The 16,921-nt window shown below is 37.1% G+C and overlaps 1 protein-coding gene across 9 annotated transcripts in view; it reads right to left on the bottom strand.

Annotated features, from left to right (window-relative positions):
- Cpeb1 (cytoplasmic polyadenylation element binding protein 1) overlaps window positions 1-16,921 on the bottom strand; it is an 81,701-nt gene that overhangs the window by 48,824 nt on the left and 15,956 nt on the right. For all 9 annotated transcript variants that reach the window (XM_050154131.1, XM_050154128.1, XM_050154129.1 and 6 more), the window contains exon 2: window positions 10,089-10,257. Coding sequence is in view for 4 of the 9 variants with exons in the window: in XM_050154127.1 (XP_050010084.1) it covers window positions 10,089-10,257 (169 nt within the window). In the remaining 5 variants the exon portion in view is untranslated. The remainder of the gene's footprint in view (window positions 1-10,088; window positions 10,258-16,921) is intronic.

Here is a 16,921-nt window from a genome sequence, read left to right as displayed (position 1 = left end):
AAAAACACACCCACCCACCCACCCACCCACCCATCCATCCATCCAGACCCAGACGTGTTGATCAATGAAAATGAATTAAAGACCCAGACAGTCCCATAGCACTCCCCCCCCTTTTTAAAAACAAAAAGCAAAAATCCAGGAACTCTGAATTGAATCTCCTTTGTTTAGCTTTTCTCCTGAGCATTATCCATAACAACTTGTAACCAACATTCTAAACAAAGACAAATATCAATAATCCATTTTTGGGGAAATGTGGGCATAGTTTTCTAAGATACTTCCTGCTGATTGGAGGCACTGATAATCTTACAGGGATCTAAAGAAAATTTCTCAGGGGGTCTTCCTTGATTAAACCTTATTTTTCTTAATCCAGAATGAATCCACAGCCTCTCATTACCTTTTTCAGCAAGGCAGTCACATCTTGCTTGCTCTGTGTCTGGCTTCCTCTGTGTCTAGGGAGTGCTATGGGACATGGTCTGTAATCTGTTACTTGTATTTTAAATAAACTGATTGGTCAGTAGCCAGGCAGGAAGTATAGGCGGGGCAACCAGGCAGGTAGTATAGGTGGGGCCATGAGAACAGAATTCTGGGAAGAGGAAAGAGTCAGTCTACAGTCATTATCCAGACACAGAGGAAGCAAGATGAGAATGCCTCGCCAAAAAAGGTACCAAGACACATGGCTAACAGAGTCAAGAATTATGGGCTAATGTAAATTATAAGAGTTAATAAGAAGTCTGAGATAATACGCCAATCAGTTTATAATTAACATAGACCTCTGTGCGTTTATTTGGGACTGAACTGCTGCGTTGCTGGGTGGGACAGAAACCTCGCCCAACTATGTGTTTTCTATTACGTATGGATAACAGCTTTTGAGCTTTAATATGTGTGTTATAACCCAAATTAATCATAGCTAAGTTATCTCTAGTAAGGGAGTTGGGGAGAAGAGAGGATCTTCCAAGGAAGGGGAAACAGACTGTACTGTTGTGGAGAAAGAACAGGGGGAACTAGATTGGGAGAATTAAATACGCAAGGGAATAAAGAATAGTAGAGGAGGGGATATGAGGAGGAACAACTAACAAAAACCATTTGAAAAACCATATGGAAACCTACTACTGTAAGAAGCTTCCTAAAATATATACATATATAAGAAATGTCTAAATGAAGTCACCAAATAATAGAATAGACAATGTCCCAACCAGACATCTTATGCCACAAAATAAAACCTCCAGTTACATCTTCTCAAGTTTGTTGTCCAAAGGGGCCCCATGAAAAATCCCAAGCACAAAAGGTTCTTGCCAAGGATATTGGCTATTCTCTAAGCCTGATGGTAAGGCCCTATTGCTGAAAGAATATGTTTACTTATGTTATGGAATATGGAGAAGTCCAGTTGGTACCAAAATGGAAGTTTATATGTTTGTGTGCATGTGGGGTAAATATGTGGAAGGCAGAGGTTGACAATGGCATCTTCAATCACTCCACACCCTTATTTTTTAGAACTTCTTATTGAACTTGGCTGGTACTCACCAACTGGGCTAGCATGGCTGGCTAGTGAAGTCTAAGGGTTCTTCCTCTCTGCCCGCTTAGTACAATCACACCTCTACTGCATCTTACTTTTTGAGGGTGGTGGGGATTAAATATAGGTCCTCATGTCTTCAAGCACTTAACCTATGGAGCTATCCCCCAAGTACCAATCTTTTTTATGGTGTGCATGTGTGTGTATATGCACAGGCAGACTGTAAGTCCAGAAGAGAACATCAGATCCCTTGGAGCTGGAATAGCTGGAATTAGAGACTGCTGTGAGCCATCTAACATCTACAAGAGCAGATGTGCTTTAACATTAAACAATCTCCAGGCCTCTTCCTCAGGCCTCATATGTGCTAAGAACACCACATTCTAAGTTACTAAGCTACATACTAAGCAACGTATATACATACTACCAAGCTACACCTCCACCCATTATTTAAACAGATAGGTTTCCAATATATTATCTCAAATCCAATGGATAAATTTTCACCAAGTTAAATGTATAAGGGTATTCTGTATTAGAAATTTTTATTGTGGTAAAATATACCCAGTATAAAACTTAAATACTTCAACCATTTTAAATGTATGAGCTATCTTTTTAGTTTGCAGAATTTTCATTCTATGTAAAAATCTGTATCTTTTAACAATAATTTACTACTAACCTCTCCTAGGGTTTTGAGAGCTGCTCTTTTACTATCTTCACTCTATGAATGTCATGTCCATGAATGGAATCATAAAAGCTATTCCTTGAATCTAAAAATTAACGTCCTTTCATAAAAACTGATCAACCAAGCAAACAGTACATACAGAGCAAAAATCTCTGGGAATCAAAGCCCTTAAATTTCTAGGACCAGGCAACAGAGACACAAAAGTAAGTACTACATGAACTGAAACACCTCCTGGACAAATGTCCTCTTCACTGGAGAGAACAAACAAGGCCCAGAGTAAACAGAAACGACAGTGCTACCAAAGGTAGAGGTAGAATCCAGTCAATCCATCTCCAGCACATACTCCTGTCTCCTAGTCTACCAAAGGTAGAGGTAGAATCCAGTCAATCCATCTCTAGCACATACTCTTGTCTCCTAGTCTGTGGCACTTTCTAAGGCTCAGGGCCATTCTCCTAACATATCCTGGTCATATCTATTTTATTAGGGTATTAGCAGCAGTTTCTCTTCTTCACTCAGGTCCCCATGGAGGTTTGCATTGAATCTATCCTGTCCTACCAAGAATTCAATTAGTTTTAAGATTTATTTTATTCATGTATATAATGCTCCTATAATGCATCTATTTACATAGCTGACTGTCATACAAACTTCAAAATTACAGAAAAAGGAAGAGAAATAGGGAATTTAATGCACAGTACAGTCTGAAAGATTCCATGTAGATAAAATCTGTATGTTAGAGAAATACTGGGAGACAGTAGTAGTTACTTAGATGTCTTTCGATTTTTGGCCTATTTTAAACAAAAACTTTAACAATCAACATTACTAAAGAATTTCTTACTAAATAGGGTAAGATGCTCAGATTTAACACCCTCTAAGTAAAACTGAATTTGCAAATAAGTCCATATTAAAATGAGATTTTAAATTTTACATGAGATATAAATGACAAAATGAAATTAGGATCACAATAAAAATTTGATTACACTAAATTTCAAACAAAAAATAAAACTTTTTAACTCTGTAATTTTCCCTGATAACATGCCTTAAAGCATTTCTCCTTTCCTGCCTTGGTCTTATCTCTGAGATGTAGCTTTCCTAAGTACCTGGTGATTCTGATTGTCTGTTCATAATTTACATCAAAGTGACTGACTTGTGAGCTAAATGGGCTTTTTACAGCATAATCTGTCAACTAGAGGTTTTTCCTTTAGGCCTGTCACTCTTTTATCTGACTAAATAAATCTCAATGACTAGAGCAATGAAGAAACTAGTTTTCTCTTAAACATAATACTTCAGAATAGCTGAGCTGTCCTTTGGACTCACAAAATAGGATAGATATGGAGTATTTTCTATGAATTAGTCAAGTGCAAATGAACAAGAAATTGTCAATGTGTTTACTGCCTTTATATATTGTATATAATTATACTTATTGTATAGTTTTTATTAGTCCTTATTTTAGACAAAAGGGGTAATATAGTGATGTTTTAATTAATAAAGCTTGCTGAATTCCATGAATGAACTATCTTAGATGGTTTGCAAGTTTGATATTAAAACCTCACTCCACAGGAAAGCAGAACAAAGCCTAGAAGAATAAGCAACTCTGCTGGGAAGAAATCTAGAAGCTGCAGCCATCTCTCCAGTTAACACATGGTTACTCTAAGCTGTAGCAGAGTTTGAGAAATGTAGGCTCTCTATTAGTGTATGTAGACTCAGTCCCATTATTCTGTTATCCTTCTTATTGCATCTTGGGAAGACAGAAAAAAATACACTATTCTCAAAACAGAAAGTAGATCACTCAAGGCAGAATGCAAAGATTTCCCAGTTTTCTGATGTTTTAGCTCTTGATAACAAGAAATCAAGTTCATGCTTTTATCCCAATTAACACAATTTTTGTGAAATGGTTTAAAAAGGAGAGGCATATCCTTATTTTGTAAATGAGGGAATAAAAATCCACTGAGAAGAAAATGAGTAAGAAGAAATTGAGTGGTATCCCCCAGGGATCCAAGTACTAAAAGTCCTATTTCACGATGCTCCAAGTATAGTAAGTACTCCAAGAACTGGGGATTCAGTGGCCCTGGGAAATGTGCCCTGAACATGATTAGAATCACCATCATTGTACTGAAAGTCTAAGACATACTGAACTTGACAGTTGTCCTCATTAGCTTTTTGTTGTTTTTTGTTTGTTTGTTGGTCAACTTGACACAAACTAAACACAAATGAGAAAATGCTTCCATCTGATTGCCTGTAGTGCATTTTCTCAAGTCACTGATGTGGGAAGCCCAACCCATTGTTGGTGATACCACTCCTGGGCAGGTGGTCTTGTATGTCAGAAGAAAGCAAGTTGAGTATGTCAATGAGCTGTACTCTTCCATGGCCTTTGCTTCATTTCCTACGCCCAAGGTTCCCACCTTGAGTTCCTTCCCTGAGACTCCCTCAGTGATGGTGTGTGACCTAGGGTTGTGTAAGCTGACAGAAAACAAACCTTTTCCTCCCCACGGTTTGCTTTTGGTTTACAGTGTTTTTTCACAGTTCTAACTAAGACGGCAGGCATTTGACCGAAAGAGGATGCTTCCAGGTTCTTGCTTACAGAGGTCACTCTCCCAAGTCGGGGCACCCTTTTCTAGGTGTTCTCAGATGTTGTTTACTCCATTCGGGCCAACAGGTTTCCTTTTAAGATCCCAGATACTCAATCCTTTTCCCCACCTAAGAATGCCTCTTGGCAACTTTCTAAAAATCTCACAGGCTCACAGATGACCACTTAACAAGTTGAGGGAAAAGTCCCTAAATATGTTTTGTGGAGATCCTAACTGAACATCTGATCTGAGACTAAAGGGTGGAAAAAGAGTACCAAGCCAGGTTTTTGGTTAAACAAACTAACTGGTTTGACTCTGTGCCCTTAATCATTTTAGGATCCAAGTCTCCAACAGTAATCCTTCCTGTCCCAGAAGCAAAAGATTTTCCACTCATTTAAACACTTATTTATCCTTCAGAATAGTTTCTTCATAGATAACACATTTATGTGTCTGTTTCTAAGGTCTTGCCCTAGAGCATAGAATAATTTTTCATTTAAATTTCTATCATTATGATGAAGAAAACTATCCTTGTTTTACACTTATTTTGTGCCTCAAACTCAGAGATACACCTGAGTCTGCCTCCCGAGTGCTGGGATTTACAGATGCCACCACCGTCCAACATACTAATTTTTTGAGACAGGGTCTATATAGACCAGGCTGGCCTCTACACCTACAGAGATCCACCTGCCTCTGCCTCTCAAGTGCTGAGATTAAAGGTGTGCTCCACCATATCCACTCTTGTAATAATTTCCTACAGATTTTCTGAATCCTCTAGAAATTAAATATCCTCTCAAAAATGTACTAAATTGCCCAACAAATAGGAAAAACCTTAAATACCATGCTTAGTACTGACTTGAAGCCTTCACTCTTACCCCTCTGTATGGCTTCCTCATCTATAACTGCACTCAGTCATTCTTCAAATGAAGTAAAAGATCTATTGTTCAAAACTGGTACACAAGTAATTCAAAAGTGATTAAGGCATGATCAAGTTTTTGTAATGCACAACTCTGATAGTCCAGCAGATAGAGATGGTGCCACACCAACCAAGGTTTTAGAAATGAAATAAAAAACCATCAGTCTTCAGTTTCACAAATGAGGGGGAAAAAAGAACAAAAAACCTAACTTTGTAGGTTTAAGAGGAATAAAGAACTTACAAACCCATGGAGAAGATATCTTTTTTTCTTTTTCGGTTTTTTGAGACAGGGTTTCTCTGTGTACCTTGGCTATCCTGAAACTTGCTCTGTAGACCAGGCTGGCCTTGAACTCAGAGATTCACCTGCCTCTGCCTCCCAAGTGCTCAGATTAAACATATGTACCTTTCATTATCTTATTTTTATGTGTACTGCTGTTTTGCCTGCATGTATGTCTCTGTGAGTGTCAGATCTCATGGAACTAGAGTTACAGTAAGTGTAAGCTGCCATGTGCAAGCTGGGACGTGAACCCATGTCCTCTGGGAAAGCAGCCAATGAGAGCTCTTTAATTATACTGAGCCACCTCTCCAACCCCTTTGTATTTTTTTTTTAATACTGGTATTACTCAACTTTAAGTTCCATGAACACGACAGGTTAAAAAAGATTCTAATGTCTTGGTTTTGTATATTAGGAAAGCAAATGGACTGAGGAAAAACAGCTTCAAGTCTTGATTTCACTGATTTACAAGTTCTATGGTAGAGACAAACCAAACCATCACACAAATGGAGTGAAGTGTTAGAAGAGACGAGAAACTAGAGAAGGAACACAGAGAGTTCCTGGACTAGAATAAAGGGGGTTCAAATTCTCCAGGTAAGCATGTTTTTCAGATATCCTGTTAGTGTAATTTATCCTGCTCTTGATTATGAAATGGTCAAAATATTGTTTTTTCCAAATAGAATACAACAACAGCCAGAAGCCATACTCTTTGCCCTATTTTCTTTAATCATGAATTTTAATCTTATATCCTTTCATTTACAGCAAAGTCAGCATTTACTGTCCTCTGTAAAGAATGAGCACTACACTCAAAACAACTTAATTATATTTCCTCAGTACTAGCAATATTTAAAACTGTAGAACTATTATTTGTATAAGTTCTTAGTATACTGGCTTTATTACACAGTTATTAATAATTTCTCTGGGTGTTTAGTTGGAACAAAGTTACTTCAGTAACATTTTGTTCAGAGTACAAAAAAAAACCCCTCAATTAATCTACATAAAACTGAATTCTACAATTTACAGCTTTGAATTTTTCTGTTCATTAGGAAAGAAACTAAAGATACTGGTTCAAACTGGTTTCATAGCTATTCTAAATGAGAGGTATGCTTGTGAGCACATCTTTATACTTAGGGACAGAATAATACAAGTATTAATTCACAATTATCATTCCTAGCCAGAGCTTGTGTGTTAAAAAAAAGTTCAATTTATCAGTAAAAGACATATGGTTAATGTAAGGTGGCTTTGCAGCAGTTTTCTAGAGTATCTTACTTATTGGGAACTAGGTAACAAATTAAAATCTGTCTATCTCTTAATTTCTTAAACAAAAGAAGCGATCACAAGAATTTTTAAGGCTTTTTTTTTTTCAGATGGCCTGGTGGCTTTCCTGTGCCAAGGGAAGAGACTGAAAAGACCAAAAGCTTAAAGAAAGTTGCTCCACTTAAGGAAAGGGAAATCAAAATGAGAACTTTACTTTATCAAGACGTAAAAATTATAGTTCCAACATTCAGTGGTGAAGAGTCATTTGATAATTTTCTTCACTACATATGTGTTGAAGCGGCACCATCAAACTGTGGAAGGGACAGAAAAGATAACATTTCAGTAAATGTTTAGAGTTTGAAAAAAAATTGAAGCTGCTTGAAGTGGTGGTGCACATCTTCAATCCTAGTATTTAGTAAAGGCAGATGCATCTCTGTGGGTTCAAGGCCAGGCTGATCTACAGAGCAAGGGCTACAGCTAGGGCTACACAGAGAAACCCTGTTTTTTGGAGGTGAAGGAGAGAAACAGTGTAACCTTAACATAGTAGTTGCAATACTATAATCTCTTGCAGGGTTCAGGGTATAGTTCAGTAGTAGAGTCAGTTCTAACTCCCTATCTCCAGGAGTACACCGCCCAGATAAAAAACATAAACATTCATTCCTAAATAAACTCAAATGCTAACAATAATTCACCTAAAACGACGTTTGACACAATATGATCAAAGGTGAAAAACTGAAGTAATTATTTCCCTTAAAATGGTTTTCATCACCAAATACATGCTAACTGGAAGCTTGCTATTTTGCCCTCATCCTTGTCTAAGAACAGTCTCTAGCTGGACATAATGTCACATGCCTATGATCCCAGAACACTGAAGGTTACGGCAGGAGCATCATGAGTTTCAGACCAGCTTGGGCTAACAGTGAATTACAGTCCAATCTAGCTATACAGTAATGTCACTTTCTCAGAGCGGGGCGAGGGGGTTCTTCCCTGAATTCATCCATCCCAACCTGTGCAGATGATATAATTACTGAACCTCTGTCCCAGTCAGTCCCTATCTGGCCCCACTGTTAAATTTTCAAACCATTTGGAATAATCTGAAAGGTCTTGTTTGTACCACCCTCTCTACCAGCCTTCTGAACCCACACACATCCTATTCATAGCTTTTCTCCAAGAGCGCAGATGCTGTGCTATCTGCTCACATCTGTAGTCACAGCATCCAGAACAACTTGATTATTATGTGTCAACTAAAGAATTGTCTCTTCGTGTGTTTTTAAACATGGTTGTTAGTCTTATTCTCAAGAACACTTCTGTAATTTAAGAAAGTTGGTGGCCTTCTGAAGTACACTGTAATTATTTTTTTTTCCTTTTAGTCACATCAATCCATTTCTGTTACACAATTAATCCGGGCATGGTAACCTACTCCTGATATACTCCTACTTGGAAGGATCACCTAACCCCACAATTTCAAATCAGTCTGGGAAACATAGAGAACCATTTCAAAAAAAATTTACATATATACAGGTCCAAAGACAGGCCTGTTACAAAAATGTATTCTTTCTTCTAAAATGACTTAAACATCAACATTCTTAAGACATGTTGCAACTCCTTCAAAAGACTATGAAATGCTGTTAAGGCATCCATACTTTCTTGACAAGAGTTATCTTAAGAAGCTGCCCCTCCCGTACTGATCAGCAGTCTCCTACATGGGAAAATTTCATGTCTGTTGGCGTGCACCATGCAACATAGTTGGTACCAGTTACATGTGGTTACTCTATGTAACTAATCAACTATGATGAATTTCACTTCACTCTCAAGTCAGTACTAATAAGAGAGCTGAGCTGGGGAGATGGTTTTGTGGGTAAGAAAGATTGCTGCACAGGCTTAAGAACCTGAGTTCAGATCCTTATCATCCATACAAGAAGCTATAGGTGGCCATATGTGGCTATAGTGTTAGTACTAGGGAAGGGTGGAAACAGGATTGTTGGGTACTGTTAGCTACCAGTCTACCAGGAAGCTGGGGGTGAGGACACCAAAAAACAATTCCATGCTTGGTGAAAGAAAAGGCCCTATGCTCAGAGGAATAGAACACAGTGATGGAGTAGAAACACAGCTTAGTAGGCCATTTTTATACTGGTTATATGTTGACAAAGCAGTACTTTATGTATATTGAACTAAATAATAAATTTATTTCAACTCTAACTTTAAGAGTTTATTTTTATGTATATTATGTGAGTGCTTAGATATAAGTATATGCACCATGTGTGCCTGGTGCCCTGAGGGACCAGATAGGATGTCAAATTCCCTGGAATTGCAGTTACAGGTGTTGCGAGCATCCTGATGTTGGTGCCAGGAACCAAACCCAGATCCTCTGAAAGAGCAGCAAGTACTCTTAACAACTGAGACATGTCTCCAGATCCACAATTTAAATAGCTACTCCAAGTCTTTAACAATATACACCTCACATTATACTCCTTTGTGGTCCTGGGGCTCAAACCCAGACTAACACTTGGGACCTTGCTAGTTACCTCATGCTGACCTTGAAATTACTATGTAGTCCAGGTGGTCCCCAAACTTTTATTTCTCCTTGTCTCCACAGCCTAAGAAGCTGGAATTACGTGTCTGCACCACCCCCACTCCACACATAAATATGGCTTTCAGTCTTTCTAAATCAACTCTTCCTGTACATTAGATAAAACAGATTATCTTTATTCTAATCACAGGCAGTCTCCACATACAAAGGGGTCCAATCCATAATGCAAATCATGAAATGGGGCAAGTACCTCCAGACACTCAGTATATTCTTAATAGGCTTCTCAATGAAGACCTTTAGAACACACTACTTAGTAGTTTCAGACTAGCCTAGTGCATCCCATTTTTCAAATCTCAATTACCTCGATCATGAATTCCTCGATTTATGGGAGTTGTGCAGACTTTACTGAAGTCCAGTGAATCATCCAAAATGGCATTTATCCTTCGAAAAATATTGGCATTGCTACATGTAGACAATGCAGGAACTTCCTGGTTGTCCCAGCAATCTTTTATCCTTCCTGTTTCTTCTTCCTAGACATGAGAAAACATGCTTAGGTTTTCTGTACTCATATAGAAATGATAAACAGACTTGACTCTATTATTTTAAACAATGCCATGAATTAAAAAATGTAACAAGGACTTCAGTTTATTGCCTACATATCAAAGCACTGAATAAATACTTATTATGAACAGAGAACTCAGAACACTATACCAGCTAAAGCATAAAGGTGTTTCCTCAAGAACCTCTTAATTCAGCAGTACACACATAGGAATTAACATGACATGTAAGCAATAACATGAACTTCAGAACTAGACAGACTTGGTTGAAATCTTCAGTATATCCACACAATGGAATATTGTTTGACGTAAATAAATGCACTGAGACATGGTAAACTTTGAAAATGTGAAAGAAGCTAGTCACAAAAAGATGACATATTAAGGGAGAGAGACATTTTTATCAGTGTGTCTCCACTGGTTAAGTTTTCCATGCTCTCATAAATAACCTTTCACCTCTGTAAAAACCCTAAACATATCAGGTCACCTGTGTCTCAGCTCCCCGCTGTGTGAAACGGGCAAAGATGACCTACCAACTTTTGGATGACTTGTATAAAGCATGGTGCCTGGTGCATATGTGGCAAGCATCAAAAATGAGACTAGCAGCACCCAAAGGTAAGACAGTCATTAGAAGCACACATAAACCTGCTTAAGAGCAGGAAGAGCCACATAAGGCATCGCTGGAGAAAACAATACTCTTAGACCTAGACTCACGAATGAGCCCTACATAAGAACTACTCTGGTGTTCTCTAGAAAATGTTCAGTATCACTATCTATTAGTACCAAGGTCAGCTACCTACCTGGTATCATTCTTCACCTTTCAGTTCCCTCATTTTCTGTACTCAAGGCCACATGTTTTAAGTAATGACACACTGGTTGACAGACTGAATTTTTTTTTTTCAAGAAAGGTTTTCACATAGGATGACTCAGAACTCCTTGAAATTATACCCTTACCCTGATCTCTAACTGTTGAGAAATATCGGCCCAGAATTCAATATATCCTCAGCCTGCAGCTGGGGAGTGGTGGACACCCAAAGCTATCCTCTGCTTCAGCTTCCCAGATAGGACTGCAACTATGTGACTCTACAGCCAGTGAACAGAATTAACTTTCTAAGGAAGATCAGTTTAAGGACTGCAATTATTCCCAAATAACTTGGGAAGAAAAAAAAAACAAATCAGAACAAGTAAGGAAAACCAGCACAGTTACAGCTTCTCTCATCAAAACAGAACAGAACAGCATGGTGTTACTTTGTGTAGCCTATTAAAAATCCAGGTGATCACGAGAAAGACCAAATGTATTTATAGTTTACAAACTGTTGAATGGTATTGAATGGATAGTTTCATATCCTACTTCAGATTTAAGCTTTTGAAAACATCCTCTGAAGCTTTCAAAGGCCACCAGAAAACTCAATTCTGCAAGGCTGTTTACCAAACCCTACCAAGTCACACCACTCTTTTCAGAATTGTACATTTCTAAGTAAGTTGATACTCAACTTCACTTTATAACTTCATAAAGGCATGCATTTACAATTTGCATATTGTAAGGCTATATGCTTTATTCATTCACTGCCTAATAAACATTAATTAGTTGTCTTCTATCTATAGGCAACACCTCAAGGGCCAACAAGTGAGACAAAGATTCACTTTGAAAGTCTGGACAATGAACTAAGATCTGGTCGTGTTATAAACAAACACCACAAGCTACAGCATGATGGGAACATATTCTGCCCTCTAATCCACAATGTATTGGGAAACTGGATAAAGGAAGAGGTCTAAAGAACAACACAGAAAACAGGAAGACATTATGAAAAGTGTTCCAGTACAGCAGAGTGTTAGGTACCAAAGAGAGGAACTGAAAAAGCTTCATAAACCAGGTTAAGGAGTTAGGAGTGTGTCTTCTACATCAGAAGTTACTAAAAAAAAATTAAGCACCCTCTAATAATGAAAAAAACCCTAATTTTTGTTTACTATAATGCAAGGGCTATAAATAAAATCTCAGGATCTTGGCCACTTCTGAGGGCAAGAAAATCATTAGCTGTAAGTCTTAACAGACTGACAGCAGTTGCAGGAGAGATGAGGACCAATGAAACAGATATGACAATAGTCTAGGGGACACACGCAGACTTGGGAATCCTTCTGAGAGAAAGTCATTCCTCAGGAAGAAGGTCTAAAATGCTTATTATTCCAAGTAGCTAGAAAAAAAAAGCTAATTTAAAGAATCTGTCCAGCCACTTTGCCTCACTCCTAATACCATTAGGAAGATGCATCATATTCCTGAACTGGCCCAATGTCATCTGGCATGCCCCCTTCCTTATGTACACAAATTACAGGTCTTTTTTTAAGGTGACTGTGAAATTAGAATAAAAATAATCAAGGTGTTCAATCTATACCCCTAATAGTCTATTACTTTCCTTATGCGCACACTACACATGAAAGTATAATACCGTGGCATATGGAGTCTGAATTCATACACAGGTAGTACTTACCAGTGCCTGGCACCTAATTATGTGCTGAGCAAATTAATGCTATCAGTACTAATATAATTACACCATGAGTCAGAGGCAACTACAGGGATCTCTGAAGAAAGGATCCATGTGCTCATTAAGTGAGAAAAAATGTATTTAAAAACTAAGGCAACTGCTAGGCGGTGGTTGTGCACACCTTTAATCTCAGCACTTGGGAGGCAGAGGCAGGAGGATCTCTGAGTTAGAGGCTAGTTTGGTCTACAGAGCAAGTTCCAGGACAGTTGAGGCTACACAGAGAAATCCATCTTGAAAAAACAAAAAGAAAAAGAAAAAGCTAAGGCAACTATTTGTTTGATGACCCCAGGACCTTCTCTGCCTGGGTATCCATTCCTAATCATTTGATTTCTGAAGCTTAGTTAAAATACTAAAAATATCATACAAACACAACTATCTAAAACTTTAATCCAACATAAAATAGACTGATGCTTTTAAAGTACCAATTAAAAGAATGTATATTTCTCATTTTCAAAACTGAAACTATCTACTCCCATAGTTAAGTAGTATTGACTTTATAGAGTCTGACTCAGTGGTTCTCAACCTGTGGGTCACGACCCCTTTGTGGTTGTGAATCAGGTATTACACTACAATTCATAAGAGTAACAAAACAAAACATAGTTATGAAATAGCAATTACTGTATGGTTGGGATCACCACAACATAAGGAACTATATACTGAAGGGTCACAGCATTAGAAAGGTTGAGAACCACTGGTTTATCTTAACTTTTAGCAACATGTAGTTCTGAATTCAGAACAATGTTTTACTATAACAAGAATTTTTCTTAATCTACTGCCTGGTAACTTCTGTTTTGGCATATTTTGCCATGAAATGAGATCATTGGCGAGCCTTTTGTCTTTTAAGTCTTTTATTATGAACAAAAAAAATTAAGCTTTTACATGAATCAAAAATTTACGATAAACTACTTTTAAACTCAAGGGTCAACAGGTTTACACACAATACTAGAAAGAGAAAAATGCTAATTCTTTTAAAATTTAATACTGATGATATACAAAAAACTGGCCTCAGGATAAAACTAGTGCTGCCTACCTACATGTCATGAGAATGCCTCATGAAGAATCTTCTAACACAAACTATTTTTAGATCAGGCCTCAATTCTCAAGTGGTATCAACTGATATTCTAAGGGTAAAACAATGTTTTCCTACAGCTCTGAGCCTTGACTGTACCTCCAGAAGGTCAGGCTACAAAAAAATTCATTTTTTTTTTTGCACAATGAAATATTCCTTCCCTAAAATGTCAATCCTTATGTTAAAAAAGACAAAGTCACAGGCTCTGAGATATAAACACCAAGTCTACCACCTTCTATTACTGTGAGCCTGAGTTACCCCTAAGGTATAAAAAGTGAGTGGTAGAGTTTATTACAGAATTACAAATTAAATGGCTAGAATTCTCAGTAAATTTACTTTTGCAAATGTCCGACTCCATGTAGGTAATGACATCACTATTACATGCATGCTTCCCATGTATTATTCAAGCTACCTCCATCAAGAAACATTTTAGCACAAACGAGGTGGGTTTTCCCTTTTGATTTTACACCTATGGTTTCAAACTACCAATTATGACTTGTCTAAAGTGTGTTTGAGACAGGATCTTATAATTCAGTATGGCCTAGAACTCATGACCCTCTTGCCTCTGTATCCCAAATTCTGAGATTATAGACATTTACCATTCTACCTGGGTAAAAACGTAAATCCACCCCATGAAGATTACATTTGCTCAAAAATAAAATCACTGCATTGTGTACATGGTAGAAAAAAAATCTAGAACTGCTTTATTGGAAAACCCTGGCCTGGCCTTCAGAGAGTATATGTTCTAGGCCAAGCAAGTGGCAACCATCCCTCAGGTCAAAACCCTGCTGGCTGACACTCAATCACCATCTTTAGTTTTTATTCAGCCTGCTATTACTCAACAACACAACTACACTAGCGATACCTTCAAGAGAATTACTGTTAGTCCTCTACGAACTTTTTTGTTGTTGTTTTCAAGGGCTTCTCTGTGTAACTAACAGTCCTGGCTGTCCTGGAACTACTGGAACTCTCTCCTGTAGACCAGTTTGGCCTAGAACTCACAGAGATCTGTCTGTCTCTGCTTCCTGAGTGCTGGGATTAAAACTGTGCGTCACCACCACCCGCCCCCTATGGACTTTAAAAAGCTAAAATTTAAGTTTGGGCCAGCAGCAGTGGTGCACGCCTTTAATCTTGGCACTTGGAAAGCAGAAGCAGGCAGTTTGAGGTCAGCCTGGTCTACCTAATTGAGAAACCCTGTCAAAAATAAAAACAAAACAATACAAATTCAAGTTTGTTGATTAAGGATAGTTTATTTCTTCAGATGTGAGTTTTTAGTGTCTAATTATCATTTGTCTTTAGTTTTCAGGAAAACATTACCCCTTGTTCATTTGTTTTCTAAGAGTAAACATTTTGGACACTCAAAATAATTCTATTTTTAAATTTGAATTTTTACTCATGATAATATTTCCAACTATTCTGGTATTATCAGAATAAAATATATTCTAGAATTTTGTCAAATAATCTAGTTTTGTAATGGTATTTATGCTACATTTGAACGAAAATCCCTAACTACTGAAATAAAAAATGATTTCCAGGAACTTTTATGTTGTTTGAAGGACAGCTCCAGTGACATTGTACCACAAGCAACATGACTTTATGCATGATTAAACTATGCTCTTAATGAGACTCTTAAAATTCAATAAAATTCATATCTGCTTAAAATCTTCAATTTTAAATATTTTACAAAAGTGCATTGTAGTTAAGAATTGCGTGCATGTCTTATCACTATGAAAACTATAATTAGTATGTCTACCTAGCATAAATCATTACAAACATGTATTCATAAACATACAAGGACAACAATCAAACCACAGCAGCACTGAATACTGTGCTAATGTTTTGCTTATATTCACTATATTTTACTTATATTGCTTATATGTACTATGACTATACTTAATATCCCACAAATAAATATACATGGACTTATAACAAAATTACAAAATAGAGTATTTACATGTATTAACATTTTTGTATTTAATAGCATTGGGAATATCCAAGAATCATGATGCTTTTATTTTTTCACCTGTTCAAATATATTTTAATGCTTTAAAACATAATGAAAGCTGAAATGTACAGTATAGGACTAAAGTTAAACATGGATATAAAAAACACCTTAGTAATGATTTATGCTTGAGTGTTTTTCTTTTTTTATAAAACACTGATTCCTTTCTTGTCACAATATACCGTTTACAGCTTCCCGCCCTTTCTCTTCACCTCCAGACCAGTTCTTTCTTTGAAAGAGACCAAATGAGAGCTTTAAAGCTGGAGTCCATGATTAAAATTTAGAGAAATTTCTAAAAATTGTGTTTATACTAAAATTTTTCTCTGAGAATAAAACATTTTCCATTTTATTGGATCACCTTAGTTAAGGTCTGGAACATTCAAGCCTTTTAAAAAATATTCAATCAAGCTGGGCAGTAGAGATGCACACATTTAATCCCAGCATTCAGGAGGCAGAGGCAGGTGGATCTCTGAGTTAGAGGCCAGCCTGGTCTACAGAACAATTTCTAAGGCAGCAAAGGCTACACAGAGAAACTTTGTCTCCAAAAACTAAAAATAAAACTCGACAAAAATGTTCAGCTGTATATTTAGTGTAAGTCTAAGGCAAATTGCCAAAGTACATTTTGGTATAATGTTCTTGGGAAGGATCTATGTAGATTATTTTGGTATAATGTTCTTGGGAAGTATCTATGTAGATTATTTTCTGTTACTCTGACTTTTGCTTAGGTTTACTGTACTCAAACAAATTCAATGGGCAATTCTTGAATCTTTCAGGATATTTTCTTTCTGCCTGTATGTTCCTATGAAAAACACAAATTGGAAAACCTCTCATATAGGACTACAGTTATTAAATATTTCAGTCTCAGAACTCTTTACACCGCTAACATTTCTAAGGATGGATCTCAAGAGCTTAGACGCAGACAGACCTGTTAGCATTTTCTCATCAAAACCTTTTGATGCCATTGCTGCAGTGAAACTGTGTCAATTTGGGGGAAACAACTTTTTAAAATTAACATTGTAAAGTATTCCT

This window comes from Alexandromys fortis, unplaced genomic scaffold, assembly GCF_014885135.2.
Source record: "Alexandromys fortis isolate MF-2015 unplaced genomic scaffold, M_Fortis_MF-2015_v1.1 scaffold_86, whole genome shotgun sequence".
Taxonomy (NCBI): Eukaryota; Metazoa; Chordata; class Mammalia; order Rodentia; family Cricetidae; genus Alexandromys; species Alexandromys fortis.
Note: the sequence above shows the minus strand (reverse complement) of the source record. Positions and strands in the feature narration are given on the sequence as shown.